At 54.9% G+C, this 23,978-nt stretch overlaps 4 protein-coding genes across 4 annotated transcripts in view; all 4 read right to left on the bottom strand.

Annotated features, from left to right (window-relative positions):
- HOXA3 (homeobox A3) overlaps positions 1-14,520 on the bottom strand; it is a 44,617-nt gene extending 30,097 nt beyond the window's left edge. Inside the window, exons 1-2 of the mRNA XM_044946714.2 lie at positions 14,490-14,520; positions 2,235-2,338 (exon numbers count right to left, since the gene is read on the bottom strand). The gene's annotated coding sequence lies outside the window, so the exon portion shown is untranslated. The remainder of the gene's footprint in view (positions 1-2,234; positions 2,339-14,489) is intronic.
- HOXA5 (homeobox A5) lies at positions 2,924-7,827 on the bottom strand. The gene is made up of 2 exons (XM_025291266.3): positions 5,247-7,827; positions 2,924-4,233 (listed from the first exon to the last, which is right to left on the bottom strand). Exons 1-2 carry the CDS (start codon positions 6,139-6,141, stop codon positions 3,983-3,985), a joined length of 1,146 nt encoding a protein of 381 aa, XP_025147051.1. The 5' UTR covers positions 6,142-7,827; the 3' UTR covers positions 2,924-3,982.
- Positions 7,651-12,348, bottom strand: HOXA6 (homeobox A6). The gene is made up of 2 exons (XM_006066068.4): positions 9,457-12,348; positions 7,651-8,100 (listed from the first exon to the last, which is right to left on the bottom strand). The coding sequence occupies exons 1-2, from the start codon at positions 9,893-9,895 to the stop codon at positions 7,841-7,843; spliced, it is 699 nt and encodes a 232-aa protein (XP_006066130.1). The 5' UTR covers positions 9,896-12,348; the 3' UTR covers positions 7,651-7,840.
- Positions 14,521-15,874: 1,354 nt separating the features above from the next.
- Positions 15,875-23,015, bottom strand: HOXA7 (homeobox A7). The gene is made up of 4 exons (XM_006066065.4): positions 22,646-23,015; positions 19,225-19,516; positions 18,392-18,979; positions 15,875-17,422 (listed from the first exon to the last, which is right to left on the bottom strand). The coding sequence occupies exons 3-4, from the start codon at positions 18,768-18,770 to the stop codon at positions 17,085-17,087; spliced, it is 717 nt and encodes a 238-aa protein (XP_006066127.1). The 5' UTR covers positions 18,771-18,979; positions 19,225-19,516; positions 22,646-23,015; the 3' UTR covers positions 15,875-17,084.
- Positions 23,016-23,978: the final 963 nt, after the last annotated feature.

Raw genomic sequence — 23,978 nt, 5'->3', positions numbered from 1 at the left:
ATTGTATGATACTGGTCCAGAGCCTTTCTGCCCATTCCCACACCCCAGGGTGGGATGTGATCACGGAAGTGGTATGAACACTTCTCCAGGCAAGTTACCTAAATGAACCTGTCAGGAGCACTATCCCTCTTTTTTATGCCACTAATTTTAGTCACCAAGAAATCACTCATGCAGGATCACCCAATGAGTAACTAAAGTAAAACCTTAACCCAGTGTTTTCCATTAAAGAACCTGAAACTCAGAGCAGCAGAACAAAGACTCCAGAATTCTCACAAACACATAATATAATAAAAGACAACCCAAATAAAGTTAATATTCTGGTTCTGACTAAGATACAGACCCATCTTCCTAAGTGCTGAACTATCAATGCTCACTTTAATAGATTACACAAAAGGACTTCAGAGATTCGCCTTCCCACTACACTTCCCCACTCCACTAAAAGGAGTGGGACCTGTGGGAGGGTTTCCATTTTTCAAAAAACTTCTGAGGTTTTGCTTTCTGGACCTCTGAGTTTGGGGACATCTGTTGGACTTAGGTTGAGTGAAAGTGGCCTCTGCACAATAAAATTTGTGGAAATTCCAAATTACACATTAAATGTTTCCACTTGAAGGACTTTATTTTACAGTCAGCACTTGCAGAAAATTTCCCTAAGGAGAAAAGCATTTGGAGACAGAAGATCCCAATTTCTGTTTCATTTCTGGACTGGGGGATTTGGCTTAGTTCTTCATCCAGGATGGGGAAAATCTGCTAAATCCCTTGTGGGTACCCATTCAGAGAAAGGACCCAAGACAGGCCACAGAGTCCCCAGTCATGTCTTTGCCACTGAAGAATGTAGGGGGTTGGGTCCAGAAAGGGTGACTGAGACCAAGCTGCAACTGTACCCAGGAAAAATTTATCTCACCCATTGGTGCAATATTGGGAACTGTTTTGGAAACCATAGATTATGTAAATTTCCTGGGATCAAACAGAAAGAGCAGCTAACAAAAGAAAGGCGGAAGTCTCCTACTGACAAACGACCAATTTCTCCCCTAAAGTACCCTTTATGATGTGTGAGGGAAAACAACCTAATGGCTCTAGGGGCTTTTAAGTTGGGCCTTGAAGACACTTCGATTTCCCCCCAAACTTCAGGGCACAGTTTGCAACAGAGAGTTTGCCTGTATATTGAGGGGGAATACATTTCTCTAATCTTAAGTGTTATCTAGGGAGATGGCTAAGTTGCCTTTTGAGGGTCCTGTGCCTGGATGGTTTAATTCTGCAGAGGAGGAGAGCAAAAGGAAAGAAGAGAGGGCGAAGAAAGGCACGGCGGAAGAAAAGAAAGCTCTGTAACTCCTTTCATTTAGACTGGGGATTCAAAGACTAAAGTTAAATCCGGCCATAAAGTTTATTGCTTCAGGCTCACAGGCGGGTGAGAACAATCTCACCGAAATAAAAAGAACGTGCAGGCAAACAAGGTTCAGGGCCTCATCCCGGGTTGGGGGGGGGGGGGGAGGATACTGAGCCCTCCCCTCAGGTGGGGACCTCTGGTCCCCAGCGTCCCGCGGGTGCCCGCGGCTTGGACTCGGCCTGGCAACCCTGGGGCCCAGCCTGGAGGTGTGCCCCGCCGGCCCCTGCCACCCTCGGGCTCTATCGAGCCGGCCTGCGACTCGGCCCCGAAGGCCGTCGCCTCGATTCAATGCTGCCAAATGACCCCGGCCCGCGAAGACGTATTGCCACAGCTCCGTAAGGAATCCCGCCAGAGTCCTCCTCGGCCCTGCTCGGCCTTTTCTTTCAAACTCCCCAGCGCGCCCAGGCGCAGCGCGGCCTCGGCGTCCGCGGCCCGCACCCCCCCCCCCCGGGGCTCCCAGCCCCCACCCAGGGCTCCGCAGACCCCGTAGAGCCCGGCCCGCCAGTCCCGGGATGGGGGCGACCCCGCCCAGTCTGCACATGCAGGCCCACTCACACACAAAAATCATCTTTTTGCACGCCGGCGAGAGCAGCGGAAGTCATTAACATCCGCGCTGGTGCAGCAATTAAAGTTAGGCCTGGGGATGCGGCGCGGCCACAGGCGCCTTGCACCGTGGTGCCTCCGAAGCTAGCTCCTGGCTCTGCTCATTTGAGCCAAGGGAAAGTCTGCTCTCCCCTTCGGAATTCTGAGGCAACCCCAGAGTTAACTGAACCAGAGAGAGAAAGAAAGATGGAGAAAGAAAGTTTTCAGAGTACAAATAAACTTGAAAGCGCTCAGGGGACGAGCTTACCTTAACTCGGAGGTAGCCATTTTTCAGAGAGTTTTGAGAACTTGTGGTTTGGACACTTCTGGACCTAAAATTGACAATTTGAATGACCAGGCGGCACACGTAGCCTGCAAAAGAGTCAAATGGAGTCCAGCGTCAGTGAGATTATATGTTATGTGGTATATAATGTTGGATGTCAACTCCCCAAAACCATAAAACTTACTTTAATGGCCCCACGTGACGTTTTATAGCCAGTGAGCCGATCTGTCTGTGCTATGGATGATTTTACGATCTAATTCATAGACAAAACCCTATTCATTTGGCACCCAAATGTCATATAGCCGGAACTGGGGCTTATAAAGTTTACTGTTTTATAACTTTTAAAAGGAAAGACGGCATCAGTGTAAGCAGTCGGTAAATGTGCAAATCTCTAGTTGCTGCTTTAGCTGCTCTGAGGAGTTTCCCACTCAAGCTAGGATGGGGTAAGTACCTTCCATTTGTAGCAAATTAATTGTAGCAAAAGAAGCCAACTGGGTTCAGGAGGGTGAGGAGTGGGAAAGGGTGCCTGGGTGGTTTAGGGGTAAAGGGGTAAAGGGCCACAACTTGACACAGCAGCCTTTTCAGCAAGTGGAGGCCTAGGATGGCCTTCAGAGAGAGGCAGCAACTGTGTGGGCCCCTGAGGGCCGCTAACAAAGCCCTGGGTTTTTTCTCCTTTTTCTTTTCTTTTTTTTTTTTTTGTACCCAGCCAGTTAACTTGGTTTCCTCAGAAATGGGCAGGTTAAACTCAGGCTTTGCAAGCACCTAAGGCTTTTCTACCTCCTGCCTTGAACTCTCTGCTGGGTCAGAGTTAGGGAGGCCGCGGATCAGGCTGCTGATTTGAGGTCCCCTTGCACAAGCAGGCTGCTCAGGTAGCCACAGACTCATTGCCTCCCCGCATCAAACAGACAGACAGAAGAGCAGAAAGAGCCGCTTGCTATTTGGCACAAACCAGACCAAGAGAACTTACAATAGAAAGTTTATTTTTTGTTTCCAGTCAGTATTTTTTTCCTTAAAAACAAATACCAAAAAAAAAAAAAAGCTGATCACAGTTTGCTTAAACAGCCAGACTTGGACAATATTTGTAACTTTGTTCACAAAAACATACATCACTGAAGCTGCGCTTATAAGAGCCACTTCCAGAGTTCGTGCAAAGGGTCCTACAAAGGCACGCAGGGACACACCGCTCAGAGTCACAGTTTTCGTCACAGAGTCACTAGTCACTACACGTCAAACAAGTTGTGTCTCATCAAGTCACCTCTACAACAGCATTAATTACACAAGGAATATAGGTAGTTTGAATAAAAATATCTTTAACAGCTTGGAGCTATTGAGACAGGGACACTTCCACTCACATGCACAGTTAAACAACGAGTGTGACACACAACATTGGCACTAAACGAGGTCGAAGGGGACTTTTTGTGTGTTTTTTTCTCTTTTCTTTTTTGTTATAGTTACTTCAAGTAACACAGCTTGCTTCATATAAATAAGTTAAAACATCTATTTTTTTTTTTTTCAAGACAAAGCCATTCAGGACAAAGAGATGAACAGAAAGCATATCTACTTATACAGGCGCTATAATGGCAATAAACAGGCTCATGATTAAAAGATGAATTAGAGCAACGAGAACAGGGCTTCTTCACAGAAGGAACACAAGGGAATTTCAGAAAGTCACCTTAGTACTGACACTACGCAGGATCCGCTAATACTGCTCAGTACTTTAAACGCTCAAATACTCAGGGGCGGAAGGCCCCTCCCGCCGCCGCCATGCTCATGCTTTTCAGCTTATTATCTTTTTTCCACTTCATTCTCCGGTTTTGGAACCAGATTTTAATTTGTCTCTCCGAAAGGCAAAGAGCATGTGCTATTTCAATCCTTCTTCGGCGGGTCAGGTAGCGGTTGAAGTGGAACTCCTTCTCCAGCTCCAGGGTCTGGTAGCGCGTGTAGGCCGTTCGGGCCCTTTTGCCTTCCGGGCCGCCTATGTTGTCTGCAACAGAAAAGTCAGGGGTTTAGCCACCCACTCCTCAGCCTCTGGCTACCAAAAAGTCTGCCAGCTGGAACTGCCAAGGTCCTGGACAGGGAACAAGGGAAAAATGCTCAACAAGTCCTCCCTCCTCGCCCGCCCAGCCACCCACCCCTCCCGAATTTCCTTCCCTCTTCCTTCCTAGAGAGAAAACAATACGGTTTGGACTTTGGGAACAATCGGCCCATCCGAGGTTGAAGCCGCTCCCCGGAGGATCGCCCGGCTTTCACCCGTCCCTCTCTTGCCCTTTGGACCTGCCTCTGGCGTCCCGAGGCAGGGCACAGCCCTCTCAGGCTGCCCGACACTCAGACACCCACCAAAGCAAGGCCCTTTTCTGAGCGCCCAAGTGGCCTCCAGGTCACCCTCAAAGTTCCAGCCCCGCGAGGCGCCTCCTGTTCCAGCCTGCACGCTTGGGGCGCCTGCTTTTTTTTTTCCCCACCCCCCTTCTTCTTCCCTTTCCTTTCCTGCTCTTCCTCCTGCGCCCAAACTTCAGAATCTCGCCAGCTCTCGCCTCGATGATCCGCCCCCCCAAGCCCCTTTTCGGGGACTCTAATTAGTAACGCTGTTTCCCCAGCGTAGCCCTCCTCATAAATTATCCGCCCTGACAAGCCCGATTCACGGCTCCTACTGCCATCCTCTACTCCTCTGCTCCCTGCTCAACTGGCCTGACCCGTCAGTGCGTTCTGAGGCGCTGGGGTTCGATATGTTTTTGTTTTTCCTTTTCCCCCTCTTTCAACGTCTAAACTTGCCTGGCCAACGGCCCCTTTTCCCCCAACCCCCAATTCGTGAGCGCCCAGCGCTTCAAAGAGAAGGAGGAAGAAGGAAGGCAGGGGAAGGAGAACGGCGGGGAGAGGCTCCACCGGGTTGGGAGAGGGGAAACCAGGAGAGAGACCGGGAGAGAGAGGGCGGTAAAGGAGATGGGAGGGGGACCGAGAGTCGCACCCCCGCGGCTGGATTTAGGAAAAGGCTGGCTTTACCATGACTTATGTGCAGCTTGCGCATCCAGGGGTAGATCTGGGGTTGGGCGGGCGGCGCCGGGCTCGGCTCGCTCTGCGCGCTCGCCTGCTCGCTGCTGGCGGGGGCGTCCTCCTCGGCTCCGGACGCCGTGCCAACCCCCTCTCTGCTGCTGATGTGGGTGCTGCCGGCGTTGGCCGAGGCGCCGCTGGAGTTGCCCAGGGAGTTTTTCCCGCCGTGGTGGCTGTCGCTGCCGGGCGAAGGGGCCACGGCGGAGCAGGGTAGCGGGTCGGGCGGAGGCGAGTGCGTGGACGTGGCCGGCTGGCTGTACCTGGGCTCGGCGGGCGCCGCGCTGGCGCCGGCCGCGTAGCTGCGGGCGCGCTCCCCGGAGCCAAAGTGGCCGGAGCCCGAGCGGCCGACGCTGAGATCCATGCCATTGTAGCCGTAGCCGTACCTGCCGGAGTGCATGCTCGCCGAGTCCCTGAATTGCTCGCTCACGGAACTATGATCTCCATAATTATGCAACTGGTAGTCCGGGCCATTTGGATAGCGACCGCAAAATGAGTTTACAAAATAAGAGCTCATTTGTTTTTTGATATGTGTGCTTGATTTGTGGCTCGCGGTCGTTTGTGCGTCTATAGCACCCTTGCACAATTTATGATGAATTATGGAAATGACTGGGACATGTACTTGGTTCCCTCCTACGTAGGCACCCAAATATGGGGTACGACTTCGAATCACGTGCTTTTGTTGTCCAGTCGTAAATCCTGCCTGATGACCTCTAGAGGTAAACTCGTGCACTAATGGGGGAGTTGGGTGGAGGCGAGAGGGGTGGCGCGCGCGCCCCAGGCGCGTGCCCGCCGCCCGCCGCCGTCGTTCAGTCGGACTCGAGCGCCACCCGCTGGAGGCAGAGCGCATCGCTCCGCTTCCGACCCTGGGCTGCGAGGGCCGGGGTCGAATTGAGGTTACAGCCCATTATGGCAAAATTATTGCATTTCCCTCGCAGTTCCATTAGGATGTACCAATTGTGAGGCCGTCAGCTGCCGATCGCGTGCCCGGCGAAGATGCAGAGGACTGGGGGAAGATGGTGACTTGAATTTTATTTACAACAACTTTATTTCCCCGCTGTGTAGCCACTCTTATTTTTGTGGCGAGATTGGGGTCGGTTCTGCCCGTCGTGCCGACAGCTCTGAAATTTGAAAATACAGATATCACCTTCGGGGAAGGGGGGGAGGCCATTTAGCCAATTGGAGAAATAAATCCTACTCGCAGCAGCAGTTACAATTATGGCTCTGTTTTTTCGAGCGCGTGAGGGGCAGTGTCCCTGCCGCTCTTAAATGACAGGCGTCTATTAAAGATAGCTTTTGTGTAGTGTTTCTCCGAGGCGAGGTCAAATTCCATACACTTTTATAACCAGAGTCGATTTTTCTTGCGTGTAAATATGGTTCTCCTGTCATTAGTTTGCTATTTGATTTGCTTTGAGTTATCCAGCTTGGAGAATCTTCACCACCCAGTCCCTTTCCTCCAGCCAACCCGGCCCCAAGTCGGAGGGTTCTCCGTGAACCCAGAGAGTGGGCCCAGGCTCCTCACAGCCACAGAAGCTGTTTGGGGCTGGGGATACGTGGGCCGAATTATTAGGGTCTTGCTTAGACCTCCAGGAGTAAAATGAGGGCGCTAATGAAAGCATTTTGTGGCAGTGCCTAGTACCTCCGTGGTTATCTTTCTGGGTTCTGAAAGACGAAAGTAAATCACAAATATAGCCTAAAGGCGAGGCAGGGGAGTCTCCCCGATGGAGGCCAAGCATCTCAGGCGCCCCTGGCACGTTTGAAAAACAGGACTCTCGCTGCTCCCATGGCTCTGGGCCGTCTCCTTAGGTCCTGAAAGCTGCTGTGGTGGCAGCGCCGGCGCTATCGGAGGTGGGGAGCCGGAATCCGGAGCTCAGAGCCTTCGGGGAGCCCAGTCGCTTCCAGGGCTGTGAAGTTCCATCCGTGCCCAGGTTGGCTCGGCTGGGCTGAGGCTGTTTCTTCTCCACGGACGGTTGCGCGCGGGGCCGAGACACAAGGATCTCTCGGTCCCCCTTTGTTCCTCGCGCGTCTTCCTGTCTGGGGACGGCCTGGAAGGCCACGGCAGAGCTGGGGCCCCAGATTTTAGGCCCCCTCTTCCCAGTGGTCGGGGTTGATTTAGTGATCAAGATCTCTGGGACTTGGCGAGGAACTGAGGCGGAAACGCCCAGACACCAAAACGGGCTCGGTCCCCGGGTTCTTTCCTCTCCAGCAACCCCGCGACCCGAGCTCAGGAGCGTGCAGGGGCGCTAACACAAGAGCCGGGGACGGATTCGGGGCGGGCCCGGAGATCCGGATCCGGCTTGGGCAGCCTGGGAGATCCGGACTGTGTGTGCAGTGCGCCTCGTTCTACCGCTGGGATTGGCTGTGTGGGATTTTTTTTTTTTTTTCCTTGTAAGAAATAAATGCTCAGGCGTTTGCAAAGCGCCGGGCTCCCCTGAAGCTTCGAAAGCCCCCCGGGTGAGAGCAGGCGGGAAGAAAAGTTGGGGAGCAGGCGAAGGCAAGGGGGCAAAGCCAAGGGAGGTTGCGGCGCGGGCCTGGTCCTGCCCAGGCGTCTATTCGCCTGCCTTTGCCTCAGCGTCCTCCCCGCTGGGTTGTGTGGAATTGATGAGTTTATTTTCCTTTTTCCACTTCATGCGGCGGTTCTGGAACCAGATCTTGATCTGGCGCTCGGTGAGGCAGAGCGCGTTGGCTATTTCGATGCGGCGGCGCCGCGTCAGGTAGCGGTTGAAGTGGAACTCCTTCTCCAGCTCCAGCGTCTGGTAGCGCGTGTAGGTCTGGCGGCCTCGGCGCCCGTGACTCCCATACACAGCACCTGCGGGCAGAAGTGGCCGGACGCCAGTAAGCCAGGATCCAGGCACCCTGACCAGTCAGCCCTGAGCCCCGCGCCCTGGCCTCGGGGCTGGAAACCACCCGCCTCTCCCACTATGTCTGGGGCCGAAAGCGGACTGGATGGGAGAAGATTATTTCATACCAAGCGAGATATTTTCCACCTAAAACGACTTAGGGTGGGAAATGATTGTTTTTGCAAAATCTGCTCAGTAAAAATATTACAAGAAAAAAGAATAGAACAGCATTCTTAAATCCGGGCACCTGAGTCTGTTTTGTGGGGGTACAGTGTGTGTGTCTGGAAATGATGGGTATGGAACCCTGTGAGTAGGGTACACACTCAGAATTCACACACCGACCTCTGTGGAGTTATTACTGTGGTCAGCACTTCAGGACACAATATACTTTTTGGAAAATTTTAAATGGTCAGCCCTCTTAGATCTTCGCAAATGCCTTCCCATTGTATGGCCCTTCTGAGAAAAGCAGAGCTCTTGAAAACACAAATGAATTTTAAAGCAAAAGTTTTAAAATCCGCATTAGGCTCCGTCCTTCTCCAAGAATTCCCTGTGGAGTTTTGGAAATCAGGGGCAAAGAGATGGAGATATGGGCCATCTGGGGCTTCTAGAATGTAGGGCTGTGATGGGCTATCTATTCTGATGCCAAAAAGACCCATGAGTTGGGGGCTCCCCCCAAGTTGGGTGTGAGAGACTCAGGCAGGGCCTCAGAAGGAGGCAGAAGTTGGCTGTGAGTGAGCAGTTGAGTGGAGGGGGGAGGAGGGGAGGGAGGAGAGAGCGGAAAAATCCTGAGGCCAGGGATGTGGCCCTCCAAGGCTTTGGGGAGACACTGTAAGGGGCCAAATGAGGGCCTCTTTCTAGATGGGTTTCTGAAGGGCAGAAAGGTGAGGAGACAGTGAGGGAAAGAGGCGTTCTCAGGACGGGTGCAGAAGGCCATCAGGACTAGGGGGACTGAGCAGGGTATTACCAGGGTGCAGGGTGGGCAGGCACACTCTCCCATCCAGCCTTGCTCTCTCTTCAGATTGCCCCTGTCACTGGGTCTCACACAGCGTGGAGTGACACCCCCCCAACGCTCCCCTAAGGTGTCACCTTACACGGGCACTTGGGCCCTGCCTTCACTCTTTCACAGCCTGATTGTCCCATTGGGAATGGGTTGGGTTTTTTTTTTTTTTAAACCTCTTTTTTTAAAAACCAAAGAAACTGTGTTCATTCTTTCCTCCTTTCTTTCTATGTCCTCTTTCTACTGTCTCCTCCTTCCTTCCTTCTTTCCCTGCCTCCTTCCCCCTCTCCCTCCACACTCTTTGAGGGGCTGCAGGGAAACACCTTACCCGCGCAGGAGTTCATCCGCTGCATCCAGGGGTAAACAGGGCTCGTGTACTTCCGGTCGGTGCCTTCGTCATGGAGGGCTTTGCCCGGCACGCTGCTGTCGGGTTTGTACTGCTGCTCGGGAGAAAAGTGCAGGTAGTCCCCGGGGCCCCTCTGTTTGCCACTGCCCGAGGGCGAGGCGCCACTGAGGTCCTTATCAGAATAGAAACATGAGGCCCCGTACTCGTAGGATGCCCGGTTGCAGGCCAGGACCGAGTTGGACTGTTGGTAGAAACAAGGTGAGGTGTACGTCTTGTCCGGGAGGCTCGACGCCCCGTACGAGGCCGGGAAGGGCCTCAGCGCGTCATAGCCGGCCGGATAGAGGGGCAGCTGGCCCAAGAAGGAGTCCTGGCCGCTGGGCAGGCTCCCGGGGAAAGTGGGATTCACAAAATAGGAACTCATTTGCGCGCCCCTCTGCAGGACTGTGATTTGTTGTGTATTAGTACATCTGGCTATAACTATTAGTAGTCATCGAACTGGTTTGTTTCTGGATGGCCGAACGCCAAAAGCGACAGCAGCAAATCGCACCAGCTGACGCGGCGGCGGCCAATGGGAGCGAGCGCCGGAGCCCGCTCCCCGGGGACCGCGGCGACCGAGGCAGCAAAGTTACAAACAGCCCCCAGTCCGCCCGCCCGCCGCCCGCCCGCCCGGCAGATTGATGGGCGCGCACAACCAACCCGCCCGGCTCTCTCCCCCAACGCCGGCGGCGGGCACAGCCCGGGCAAGGGCGTGCGGATGGGCCCGTGGTAGGGGCACCGGTGTCCCGGCGGCCGCAAAGGCCCAAACAGGCCCGCTCTTTGCTCCTTCCCTTTTGCCTTGTTGGATTTTGCTGGTTTTTCTCTCCAAACAGGAAACCTGACAGCCCCGCGCCGGGAGGGGCGGTGACAAGGATGGCTGTACTCCGGCGGGCCTGCCCTACCGGCAGGGCCCTGAGTTTGCCCCTCCCCCTGCACTTCTCTCCCCGTGGGTGCGGGTTACCGAGATGGAGAAGGGATCTGAGAAACCAGGCCTTTGCCCCAGTTCTTCTCTCCTATGCCTTAGGAATCGGTGCATCATCTCCTTCTCTCTTTCCCCACTCCCACCAAGGGCCTGGGCCTCACCACCAAAGGGAAAGGCTCACCTCGAGCCAACCCGGACTAGGATCAGGCTAGTCTCTTCCCCTGCCGGCCCCCTACTCCCACGTACAACATGTCTCCTTTGCGTCTCCAGAGGCCTCCTTACAATGGCCAGCTATTGCCTGGCCTCAAAGCGCGGGCGCGCGCGCACACACACACACACACACACACACACACAAGCTGTGAGCCCCGCTCTGGGTGCCTCTGAACCCAGGAACGCAGAGGCTGGAAACCACTGGTTTCAACAAGAAAGGAATCTACAGAGGAATAGCTGTGAGACTGAGTTCCAAAGCCAGCCCTAGGACCTGCTCCCCTCTCGCGCTCCGGGGTGGTTGGCAGAGATGAGACAGTTCCAGATGTGGAATCTCTGCCCTCATTTCAGAGATGCTAGTGACCCAGGGTGCCTGGCTCAACCCAGCAGAGAGGGCAGCTCTGCTGGCCCAAGGTGGTGGCAATAACGAATGTGATTGGTTTCTGGGTCACCTGTCCAAAGGGTACTGTCCTGGGATATCCCCTTTTCCTGCCTTTTCTGGGACTTTGGGGGAACCTGCCACCCACTGTGGCTCCAGAACCAGAAACAGTTGTCTCCCCAGGTCCAGAAATTATCTGAATTGCGTTTACCACAGTCGCAGGCCTGGTCTTCCCCAGACAGGACATGAAAAGCCTGTTCTGGGCTGTGCTCTCTTGCCTGAGAGCTGTGCCTTCAAGATAGTTGACTTTTACAGTGCATAGATCAATCTCATTTTGTAAAATGTGGTATCATTCCAGTGGCATTTTTACAACTGTATTTGTTAGGCTTGTAAAACCCTTGAATTAGCTTTAAAGTCCTCAATTCTGTGCAGCTTGAAGAAAGACTTATTTATATGATTTAGTTGAATTTCCGGAGGGTGTTTATAAGATCTGTAAAACTGGTGAATGCAGGCTGATGGGGTTCAGAACTTGGGGGGGTGGTAAGGGCCCCCTAGGAATCTGGCAACGACTTCCTTAATCTCTTCCTTGCTTTTCAATTTTTTCCCCTCACTTCCCCCAAGGAAAAAAATTTGAGAAAAGACTGGGCTCTGATTGGCCTCCCCAGAGACTATGGTGCATCCTTAAAATCAGCTGCTGCCCACTGAATGGGGGCTGCACCCAGATGCCTTCTGCCTGCACCCCAATCAACTGAACCTGGGAAAGTTTCTCTTTTGCATATATAAATAAGGGCCTGGTAGGAGAGGATATAATTTTAACTTGCCCTCAAATTTCTTTAGGAAAAGGATCTGATAGGTGAAAATTAAAACTCGAGAGTTGACATTTTTAAAGGGATTTTTAAAAAGCTGTGTTAGAAGAAAATGTTTGAGTTGTTCTTTAAACATCACCATCAGATGACAGTGATTTCAAGCAAGTGATTAAGACGAAAATAATCATTTGGAGATGTTGATAAATGTTTATATTTATAATTTCTGCTTTATTCCTCTAGGTTCCACATAGTGTTGGGGCTGGGAGCAATTTACTACTATTATTAGTATCTGTTACGGTTTGACCTGGATTCTCGATCTAATCATTGTCTCGGTCAACAAAATATTTGATCTGTCAGCTAAGAGCAAAACAGCGTATTTCTAGCTTCTATAGGCACTAAGATGGAAAAAAATATATTACACTGAAATCTCTAGGTGTTAGCCAAGGCTAGTACATATCATGTTGGCAGCTGCCCAATTTATTTCTCCAACCAGCATTAGCTGCATATATATATATATATAGAGAGAGAGAGAGAGAGAGAGAGAGAGAGAGCGCGCGAGCGAGAGCGCGCGCGTGCCCGAGAGCGCTCCTTTCAGGCAAGAATAGAAGCCCCAGACGCTGGAGGGAGCCTCTCCTGGAAAGGTGAGAATGGCCACCAGGGCTCTTTCCTCGGTCAAAGCCACACAGAAAACCCACTTACCTTTCAGCTGCTCTTCAAGGCGGACGGGATGGTGAGCAGAGCCTCACATTTCGCCCTTTTCCTGGGCTGCCCACTGAGCTCCTCGACCTCCGCGGGTGTGGAGGGAGGCCTGCTGTCGTGCGGGGGGCTCCTTCGGCGCCCCGCGTCCACTGGACTCGCTGGCCCAGGCCAGAGCCCATAGCACACAGGTGCGGCCTCTGCCTGTCACAGGCCCTCGCGTGGAGCCAAAGCCCGCCTTCCTTGCCATAGCCAGTCAGGCCTGCAGGCCCCAGGACTACGAGTGATGGCTCAAATTTCTAAATCCCAAAGCGGGCGCGTTTCCCGAAACCAGCGTGCACCCCCGGGGCGCCTTGGAACGCGCAGTTTGGAGAGAAGCAGCCATGACGTGCCAGGCGGCCTGTGCGACCAGTCTCCATGGTTGCTGGGTGGGAGCAGGACCCGAGTCTAGTCAGGCGTCCAGCTCCCGTCAAGGGCGGTCAAGGCGGGGGAGGTTCCCGGCCAGTCAGGCCCTGGGAGGCCGCCCTTCAGGTCCTCCCTCGCCCCCCTCTCCTAGGGTTGCTTGGAAATCTCTGAGGGGCCCGCGCAGCAGTCGCGCCAGGCTGCACGACGCGGGACTGCTATTGGCGTCGGTTCCGGAGATGGCCACAGCGTGGCAGCAGCGAGCGCCCGGCACGGTCGCAATAAATTATCTGCCCGCGGCAGCCGCAGTCGGGCAGCCCACGGCCCCGCGATGGAAATATGCCGCTTTATCCGCCCCAGCGCGTCCCGCCCCACCCCCGGCGCGAGTGGAAGTCCCCAACGTCCACAGACCCTTCTCAAGTATCGAATGCATACCAAGGCATTATCTTAAGGTGGAGAAAACAATAACCACCAAAATCAAACAACCAACCAAAAAGAACTCAGGCCCAGAACCGCAGGGTCATTTCGCTGTCCCAGGAAGCTACCGGGACAAATCTGGCCGAGGTTCACCTAGGCCAAGTCAGCTCTGCGCCACGGGGCTCCTTCAAGCCCACGTCCGCCGCACCCTCCGCGCCTCATCCCAGGCGGCTGCACAGTCCTCTCCCAGCTCTCTCGGGAGATGGGGAGCGCCGTCGCCAGTCAGCCCGCTGCGCCGAGGTGGTTGGGGGTGGGAGGGTCCCCCTATCGCCCAGACTCGGTTTGTGTCCTTCCTTCAACCTTAGCTGCGGCCCCTGCCACTCACAATAACACCACTACATCCTCTGCACCGAAACTTCCCGCCAAGCAACACCCAACAATTAACCCCATCCTCTCCTTCAACACAGAATTCCACCCACGAACCTGTTCCCTCTCCCCGCGCGCTCCAGACATCTCTCTCATCGGAAAACCACGCGAAGCGAAGCAGGCACTCAGCAGAGGACTCTGGCTAAATTAGTAAGTTTTTGGTTTTTTGCTTATTCTACCTTTACTCTCTAGAAACCGCTTCCCAAGGAATAGAAGATACTGTGATAAAAACGCCTGTCGATGAATTCACTTTGCCTTCCTCTCTTACCATCTTCCCACCTCGGGAACTGTCTCCAGTTATTGGGGGGATTCAATCCGGCCAATTGGGTCATGAATGAAAAAAATCCAAACCCGGGAGGCTGTCGGGGAACGCAGGGTGCAGGGTCATTTCCTTTTGGGGGCTCTGCGAGGTCGCTGGGGAATGGGAGAGAGAAGCCCTCAGCTGCTGCTGCCCCGTGCCAGGGAGCTATGGCATGGAAGGAAGGAGGGCACCGACTGCCAAGGTGAGCACGCGCAGGAAAGGAGAGGGAGGGTGTGTGTGTGTGTGTGTGTGTGTGTGTGTGTGTGTGAGTGAGATGGGGGGGGTGCGTGTGTGATCAGGTGAGTGGGTGGGAGAGGGTTAGGTCTGCTCCCTTTCAGCGCCGCCCTGGGGTGCCCTCTCCCAATGCCGCCGGCGCCCGCTGCCTTCTCACCACCTTTGCTCCTATCTCCCCACGTGTCTCACCTTCAGATGGCGGTTCCCAGAAGCTCCAGTCCCTCTGACAGCTGTCGCTTGGGCAGCCCGGGGAGACGAATTGTCCTTCGTGGTGCTAGAGGACGCAGGAAATTAGCCAGGTTGCGAGTTGCAAAGCGGCCGCCGCGGCGCCTGGAACTGGGCACACCCCACCTCCAGCGGGAGCAGCCGGGCCGGGCCGGGCCGGGGCCTCGTCTCGCTCGCCATCGCTGGACAAAGCACAGCCGAGCCTGGCTGGAAGGCTGAGCTCCGAAGCAGGCAGGACGGAGCGGAGCAAAAGAATGCGGCTCTATTCTCGCAAGGGAAATTATAAAAAAGTTCATGTTCACGGTTCCCATCCACATGACCGACAGCGGCCAATGGAAGGGCCGAACAACTCATAAAGTTGTATTGCAAAGTTGTAAATTTTCATAAACAACAACGGATTTATGACCCTTTCCCCATCACTAAGAGGAGGCAGCTCCTACACCGGCGCCATCTTACCACCGAGGCGGCCCCTACTTGGGGCCGCAGGTTTTACAGACCCAGTTGTGCCGGGGGTTTATTAAAACAGTAATAAGAAGCCGGCCCAACCCAAGCAGGAGATGGGAGTCGAGGTCTTCGCCCGCCGAGCTGCCACTGTTCTGCGCTGTCCCCACCGCCCCCTCGCCCCTTCCCCAGCTCCTCATTTTCCCGCATCCAGACGCCCTTGCCAGGGTTTCGCAGCGGGGTCTGCGGCCAGTGCCCCTTCTACCCCTTAGCTTCAGTGCTGGGTTCTGGGGCCACCTCGCTTTTCCTGAATGTGGGGCTGGGGGCGGCATCAGAGGCCCTGAATCGGGCATCCTTTCCCGGGCCGAGTTCAGGGCTCCTGGGGAATTCGGAAACAGTCGCAGGATGATATACCTTTTGGAACCCACTCTATAACCTTAGAGGAAAGGGTGGAATCCATGGAGGGTTTGGGGGAGGTTCATAGAATAGACTATAATGTATCAATCGAAGATTTCCGTTTTCAAGGGATCTGGAAGATGTTTGTATACACACCCAAGCCAGACAAAAATCTCCACACAGAGAAATGTACATGTACAATTATGGACACACAGAAATGTATGCATACAATTATGGACACAGAAGTACATACAATTGTGGACTCACAAAAATAGACACACAAAGAGGTACACACACACCTATATAAATCTCCATAGCGATCCACGCAAAAAGGGATTCAACAGGCATATACACTAATACATGGCAACCAGCACTTGAACCCTATCTGTCCTTCCATTTTTGCTGTCCCAAAGCCCCTTTGGCCATACAGACCTAGCCAGGGCTTGATCTCCAGACATGCTTCACCCTCTCTTCCCCAGCACACTGCAACTCCCAGATAAGGCAGTCCACAGTTCTTTGTCATCAAGCATCTTTATTTTTCTGTTACATAAAACACTGTTAACTGGGCAAGACGGGAAGTGTAGGAAAACGTACCTTCCCGTTCCTGGAAGCCCAGGCTAGAGCTGAGAGGGATGAGGGGGACACAGGACAACACAGGGGATGAAGAGCACTGGCGAGGGCATCAGTCCCCTCACCAGCTATAGAGTTAGCTCAAGACAACACACCATGCTACAAAGCCACCCCATTAACACATCCTTCCCAAGTCAGGACATTGCCTTACAAATGAGCTCCAAGACTATATAAATGACCAAAAAAAAAAAAAAAAAATCGTGTTCAAATATACAATATTTGCCATTGTAGGAAAAGTCAGGATACACATATTCAACATGGCTGGACAGTGGGACACAGGGGCCAGGGGAGGGGCAGGGAGGCTGGGAGCATCTCTGCAGTCCTACTAAGCAGGAGCGAACCCAGAGGCCCAGGCAGCTAGCTTGGGAATGCTCCAGAAGGAGGGGGTGATGGGCCTGAACATGAGGTGCCCAGACCAAAGAAGGAGGGATTCTAGATTGTAGCACTTAGAATGCTTTGGAATAAATATATTATTTTTCCATTTAAATAGAAGCCAATGCCCTGGTCCCCGGATCCCAGCGCCTTCTCAGCGCAGCCTCAGGGACCCCAAAGGCTACTAGCCGGAAGCAGCAGAGGCCTGGCCGAGGAAGGGGGAGGGTTCGGCACTAGGTAGCAGGGGAGCCAGCGAGCACAAAATAGGTAGTTTGGGGCGAGTAGGTAGTACTGAGAATCAGGTCCTTGCCGGTTCCGGGGGAGGTGCTGGGGGTCTGACAGTGTTGGGACACTTCTGGGCTTCCTGGGAGTGGAGGCCCTCTGGGGCTGGGCCCATAGGTAGTTTGGGAGTGCCTCTCCCGGAGGAGGCCTGTGCTAGGTAGTATTTTAACCGTGCCAGCGCAGAGCTGGTCGGCCTGGGGTTGGGGGTGTCTGTTGGGGGTCCTCAGAGGCAGAAGGGATCCCCAACGGGACCCAGTCTGGTGACTGCTCAGTCCAAAAAAAATTGGGAGCTGGAGTGGGTAATGGGGTAGATTGGGTGCAGGTTGGGGAGTGGGTTTTTTTTTTTTTAACATTTTCTTTTTATTTTTTTTTTTTTCACTTTTGTAAATAAAATCAGTCTCTAAAGACGCTTTCCAGACTGTCTGGGGCAGCCGGGCCTCATTCCTCCTCCTCCTCGTCGTCTTCCTCGTCCTCCTCGTCGTCGTCCTCGTCGTCGGCCTTGTCCGCGGCAGCGGCGGCGGTGGCGGCTGCAGAGGCGGCGGGCGCGGCACCCTCGGGGGCGCCGGAAGCGGCCGGACCCTCCTCCTTATGCTCTTTCTTCCACTTCATGCGGCGGTTCTGGAACCAGATCTTGATCTGGCGCTCGGTGAGGCAGAGCGCATGGGCGATCTCGATGCGGCGGCGCCGCGTCAGGTAGCGGTTGAAGTGGAACTCCTTCTCCAGCTCCAGCGTCTGGTAGCGCGTGTAGGTCTGGCGGCCCCGCTTTCGGTCCGGCCCTGCGAGCAGACACATGGACACATGGACACACGGACAGACAAGCCGACAGGGACACAGGCCAGGGCATCAACCCGGCTGCCATTCAGAAGCGCGCACCTCAATCCGGGCCCTGACCCAGGTCCGAGTCCCCCTCCGCCCTGCGCCCCCAACCTGAGCTGGGGGAGGAGCGGGAGTGTTAGCGGAAGACCCCGACTGAGGTGCCAGACGCGCAGGCAGCTCTGTGAGGGGGGAAGGCGCAGAATCCCAACTTTACAACCGCTCTTTCCAGCCGGCTAGGCTTCCACAATGTCCTGCTTCCCCCTGACAAAGGCAAATTGTAAATATAGAGTGTGGGCAAGTGGGAGACGCTGCGCTTTTGCCATTCAAAGGCGAGCCAGCCGCTTCCCCGCCTAGCTAGGCAAGTGGGAGACCCTCTCCGGCGGCCCTCACTCCAAGGGCGCCTTTCCTCCCCCAGCAGCCCGCGCCCCCATCCCCAGACCTTCCTAGGGCACTGGGCTCTCTGTCTCCACTCCCACCCATCCGTCCCTCCCTGCCTTTAAATGGCCCCTGGCACAGGGGCGCATAAGGGACCCAAAAGGGTTTGGCTCTCCCTGCTTTTGAGAAGAAAAGCCAGGCTGAAAGGAAAAGGAGGAGGGAGAGAGAAGAAAGGGAGGGAGAAAGAGGATACGAGAATAGCGAACAAACCAACTTAATGTTGAGATTCCAAGGCAAATAGAGTTAAATAAATTTACGAGGATCGAACCCATTAATTGGGCCATAAAAAGTTTTATGAGCCTCATTTACATACAATGCTAGGAGCTCTCCATGCTATGGCGCCTCGGCTCTAATTAAAACCAGAAAGGCAGCGCCGCCAGGAGTCAAGGGGCCGCCGGCTCGCAGCCGCCTCGTTCCGCTCTCCGCGCCCCCAGCCCGGCGCTCCCAGCTCCCAGTCCGCCCGCCCATCCGGCCCGCCTAGCGGCTGCGCCTACCTGAAGACCGCATCCAGGGGTAAATGCGGAAATTGGCCTCGGCCGAGCCGTGCAGCGCGCCTTCGTCTGCCTTGTCGCAGGCGCCTTTGGCGAGGTCACTGCAGAGCCCCGGGATGTTTTGGTCGTAAGAGGCACAGGGCAGGTTGCCGTAGGCGTCGGCACCCAGGCCGTAGCCAGACGCGAAGGGGTTCTGATAGAGGGGGCTGTTGACATTGTACAAGCCCGGTACGGTCGAAGGGAAGGCGCCGGCGGCCGCCCCGTAGCCGCTTCTCTGCGAGTTGGGCGCAAAGGAGCAAGAAGTCGGCTCGGCATTTTGGAACAGAGAAGCCCCCGCCGTATATTTGCTAAAAAGCGCGTTCACATAATACGAAGAACTCATAATTTTGACCTGTGATTTGTTGTCCGGCAGCTTTCAGTGTCGGTTTTACGAGGTAGCGTGATATATGATAACATTACACCCCCAGATTTACACCAAACCCCATTTTCTTTTGGACGGAGCTCGCCGCAGCACGTGACCGCCCACATGACCGCCTCCGCCAATCTCAGCCGCCCTCACAGGTGGTCTCGCTCGACTGGGCCCGCGGCAGCCTAGAATGGAAGGGAAAGAGGTTCAAATATGTGGCCAACGAATCTGTTCGCGCCCGGCTGGCCTGGCGCATCCCGCGGGAAAAGGACTCCCAAGGCGCCGCGTGGAGGCTCCGCTCGCCGCCAGCCCGGACCCCTGGCCGGCAGAGGCCGCGTGGAACCAGCCGGGCGCAGTCCCTTCCTTGCTTATTCCCGGACGCTAGACCAAGCTGGCGGGTCCTCCCTGCCCCTCGTTTCTGCCCACTCACCCAACCCAGGGAGGGTCTCTGCGCTCCCAAGTACCGGCCCTCTACTCGGTGGCCAAGCGGACAAGTTTCAGCTCTGGGCAAATCGACTCTTTGCCTACGTTCCCCGTCCCAAGTCCAGTGGGCCAGAGGCCGAATTAGACTCCGATCCAGATGGGGCCGATCCAGATGGGGCCGGCGCAGCGTCGCTTTCTGCTGCAGCAAGAAGGCCACCGCTGACTGGAACCATGTGGTTGGAATAAAGTCAAGGTCTCCCAGCTTCCTTTCCTTAATCGGCGGCGCACTGTTTATCCGCCTAAAGGAAACAGTGAAATATTTATCTATTAATGAGCCTCATTTGCCAGTAGATTTATTAACGTGAGGTTTCCCTCCCTCCTCCCGAACACCGCTGGCCCGTCAGGCTCTGTGCGTTCTCTCCTCGGCACCTGGCTGGCCTCTAGCAGCCGAAGACATGCGTGGACACTCTTTTGTCCTCCCTGCAACTCTTGGTTCCTCTTCGCTCAAACGGAACCAAATCTCTTTCCCCCAGCTTGTTGGGACCTCAGGCCCACACCTTTCCAGGTGCCAATGTTACTATAAGGTTTCTGGTAACCTTCATTGGGGACATCCCTGGGCCTCGGCTACCTTCTTTTGGGCCCAGATGCCTGGGAGCCAAACATGCTTTAGAGCCAATTTGAAGAGAAGAGAGGCCCCAGGGGCCTGGGGACCACAACCCCTATGTTTCTCCATTTCTTTTGGAGACCCCCAAACAAAAGAGGAGACCCCCCCTCCCCTTTCAGACCTTTTCCAAAAGGCCACCCAGCTCTGGCAGCTTCACCTTTCCAAGGACTGGCTTTACTTTTCCAAGACTGAAGCACAAAGTAGTCTCACTTACTCCCACCCAGGGCCCCCACTCTAAGACCTTACTTTCCCAAGCCTCCAATCTCCGGCGCAGGGTTGGAGCACCCTAGAGGGTGGTGGGGCGACCCTTCCCCTATATGCCTCATAAACTGCCCAGACAGCGATGGAAGCCCAGCGGCCGGGTCAGTACGCCTTTTACTGCTCAGCTCGATTGCACACCATAAACCCGACCTCACAATGGAATTGCCCCGGAAATTCTCCTCTGAGTTATAGAGTTTGATTCCTTGTGTACAAAGCACTTCCCATCACTTTCAGAGGGTTCAGGCCGTCCCGTTCACCACACGCTCTCAGGGGGTCTCAGAAGCACAAAAGGTGACAGGGGGGTTCAAGCTTGGATGAAAACGGAGTCCCAGCTCTGGCCTAGTGGGCTGCCTGAGGCATAGGTGGGGAAGTGGGAGCTGTCTGAGCAGGTGGGTGGGTGGTTCCCCCTGGGCGCAGGGGCCATGGTGTGGCAATATCCAGGGATGCCCTTTATCAGGACCAGGGTGACAGTGTGTCCCCGTTGGGGAATGGAGGGGGTAAGACTGGTAGGAATGAAAAAAAACAAATATTCCAAATAACATTACTTTCTGGCAGGAAATAAAAACCTAAGAAAATTAAAGAAAGACCAAACAAACAAAAAGGCTAGGAGATCAAAGAAGCGGAATTAGACAGCTTTAGACCAATAAATTGTTCCTCGGGTGACACAGAGCAAGATGCAAAGAGAAAGACCGGCTCCGCCGCCGCCGTCTGTCTAGACTCCGGGGGCTGGAGCAGCCAACAGCTATGGCGTTTGTAGTAGAACCTGCCCTAGTGGGGCAACCCGACAGACCGAGGGGGAGCGATTTCTGGGAGCGCAGGAAAGGGCCCGTTCCCAGCCAAGGGGTCTGGGAGCCCGTGCCACAAGCTCATCCCTGCCCGAGTTTTGTCGGGAGCAGGTCCAAGCCGTCCTGGCAGAACGCACTGATCCTCCTCCTGGGCCAAAGAGGATCCAGATACTGCCAGCAAGGCCTCAGTCTTTTTGGGCCTAAGTCAGCCAACCCGGCCGAGCCCCACGGGTGCTGAAACCTCTCTTTCGTTTCTGAGCTTCTCTCTCCTCTCTTGCCTTCTGCAGCGGGGTTTTAAAACGGAAAAGCCAGACAACACCAGGCTTTCAATATGGCCTCTTTAAACGCGTGTTCTTGAGCCTCCGGTTTTCTATTTATTTGTCCAAACAGACACATGCGCTGGATTAAATGTGATAATATTCACACAAATACTCGTTGACGCTCAACCTGAAGCAGGCCACGTGAAGGCGGGTTTCTTATCAGCCGAGTGGTCTTTAGATAAAGACTTTTTCCTAGGGCTCTCCTGGAGCTGGGGTCCTACCTACCTAGCAAAGTGTTTCCCTTGCTTCTCTTTACCAAAAAGTCCTCAATATTGAAATCCAGCTAAGAAGGTAAACCCAGCTCTGGGGCGGTGAGTGGAGCCTGCCAGGAATCGGGCGGCTGAAGATTTGCTTCTATAAACGTTGCCACACGCACCCCGCGCTCGGGTTGCGCGCCTCTTATGCACCCAATGCTCAGTCTTCCATCGCAACTCGAACAGCGACTCATCCCTGACAGTGCAGAGGCGCTCCGGAGGACGCGGGGTCCCGTCTGCGCGCCTCCCGGACACCCGCCGGCCAAGGGCAAGAGAGGCCTTACCCCGGGCAGTCCACGAGGCCTCTGAGTTCCCGACAGGCTTGCACCTACCTGGGGCCTCCGTGACCGGTAACCACCGATCTGCTCCTTCGCCGTTTATTTAAAGTTACATAAATCGAGCTTTGTATCTGCGGCTTGGAGACACGGCCACGGGCGACTCTTGGGGAAGCTATAAAACCTCTTTCACCAAAGGCTGTGAAATTTTATGTATTAAGTAAGGAAATATAATGAAGGCGTGTGTCTATAATACCAACGTGTGTATATAAACAGAAAAGGGAGGGGAGAGAGACACACGGGTAGTGACGCCCAGGAGATGTCAGCCAAAAAAACGCAGTACTGGATTTTACAGCGTGTACAGCGCCGAGATGTAGGTTGTAAACATTTTGTGGGCTTGGCGGAGATTATTACAACCCAAATAAACGCACCGCGTGGCGTATTCACAGGGCTCAGGAGTGCTTCGGTGGGGTTCCCTGTTTGCTTTTGCATTTTCCTTCTGAAACTATTCTGCACCCGGGGCTGATCCTCGAAAACGCAGGAACGCACCCGGCCTCCTCCTGTTAGGGTCTGAGGCATATACCCCCGCCCAGGGTCGAGGGTAGGCTCGAATGGGATTGGGGTTCCCTCCCTCCCCCTCCTCGCCTCTTAAGCTGGGGACGGACGCCAGAGTAGCCTTGGTGCCTCCACTACCCAGGAAATTCGGAGGCGAGAGAAAGCAAGGGCGGCTTTCACCACGTGAACTCCTGTCCTGGAGCTGGGATGTAAATAGAATTATTTTAAATATCATGTATTTTAGAATAACCAAAGCAGTTCCTGGTCCGGGTCCCAGGATTCCCCATCCTTCCAGACCCACACTAAACAATTACCAAGAATGCCTTTACGCCCAGTTCTCAGCCGCCTGATTGTACGGTGACGTTTTTAAGGAGGCCGAGTCCCGGGGTCCTGGCTCGCCTGCGAGTGCTGACTCTCCCTGCACCGGGACGCAGCCTTCGGGGGGTCTCTCGGGTCGCCACAGGACCCTTGGCCACTGTGTATGCCCTCTGCGCGCCCTCTGGAGGGTCACCAGGTCCACGGGCTGTAGGCCTTAGTCCTGGTGTCTGTCCGCCGGTCGGTCGCGTTCTCCGAGTGTCGTGAGGCCCCGAGGCTTGTCCCAGGGTGGGAACGGTCACCCTAGATCGGTCCCCGCGACCGCCCCGCAGCCTCGGGACAGCGGCAGCACCGCAGCCCTAGGCCCCCTGCCCAGGATGGGGAGCGGAGCGAAGAGGGCGCGACCTGTGCCGGTCAGGCGAGACCCCGCCGCTTGCTTTTTTTGTTTCCCAGCGAGGCTTCTGGCCATGCGTGAGCGGCACCGAAAATATACGACCGCCGTTCGCTCAAATCTGGGGCTCCCATTCCAGAAGAGCTTGCATCAAGTCGACATCTTAGGAACTTCCCGGGGTCGCGGCGGCGGGAGATGGCGGCGCCGGTGCCTCTTGCGTGGAGCCATACTGCCATCTGCTGGCCGTGCCTTGACACTGCAGCCCAGCCCCGGCCTGAACTTCGTCAGCAGCCGCCGCGGGTCGGGGGTACCACTTTCCAAGCCGGGCAAGGGCCCATCCCCGGGGGGTCTGCACGGAGCCCGGAATCTACACTGCCGAGAGGGCAGTGCCCATAAAAAAAAGAGCTGTTTCCGCAGCCGGTTTATCGGCGGCAGACAGAGCCAACAAATGAAAGGGCTTTGGTGGAAAATCTTAATTGGGGCTGGACAGTTGTAAACCCATTAAGGGCCGAATTCCAGACAGTTCGCAGACCCGGCCTTTATGGCACACCCTCACTGCCCATTCTTTGAAGTTTCCTCTGTCTGCAACAACAGAGGGCGTCCCAACCTGGCGGCAGGATGGGGGTGGGGGTGAGCGGACGCCCCATTCTCCGTTGTCCCCGTTCCCCTTTTCCGCGCCCAAACACAGATACTTTGCAGAAATCGAGGGCGGGGGGCGGGGAGGCGAGAAAAGAAAAGTGGGGTAGGAGGCTGAATCCTCCGCCATATCTAGAAGGCGCTCGGGCCTCCGAAGTTGTGGCCGTTCCCCCCGCAGCCCTTTACACCCCATAAACGGTAACAGCCCTCATTTTCTTTTATGGCGCTCGGAGCTGGTCGGTTGCCTGGGCTCTGCCTCTGTCAGGACTTGTGCTTGGGAGAGGTGTTCGGGGCGGGCGAGCCTG

The sequence above is a fragment of the Bubalus bubalis genome, chromosome 8 (genome assembly GCF_019923935.1).
Source record: "Bubalus bubalis isolate 160015118507 breed Murrah chromosome 8, NDDB_SH_1, whole genome shotgun sequence".
Taxonomy (NCBI): domain Eukaryota; kingdom Metazoa; phylum Chordata; class Mammalia; order Artiodactyla; family Bovidae; genus Bubalus; species Bubalus bubalis.
The sequence above is the reverse complement of the archived record's forward strand: the minus strand, read 5'-3'. Positions and strand labels throughout refer to the sequence as shown.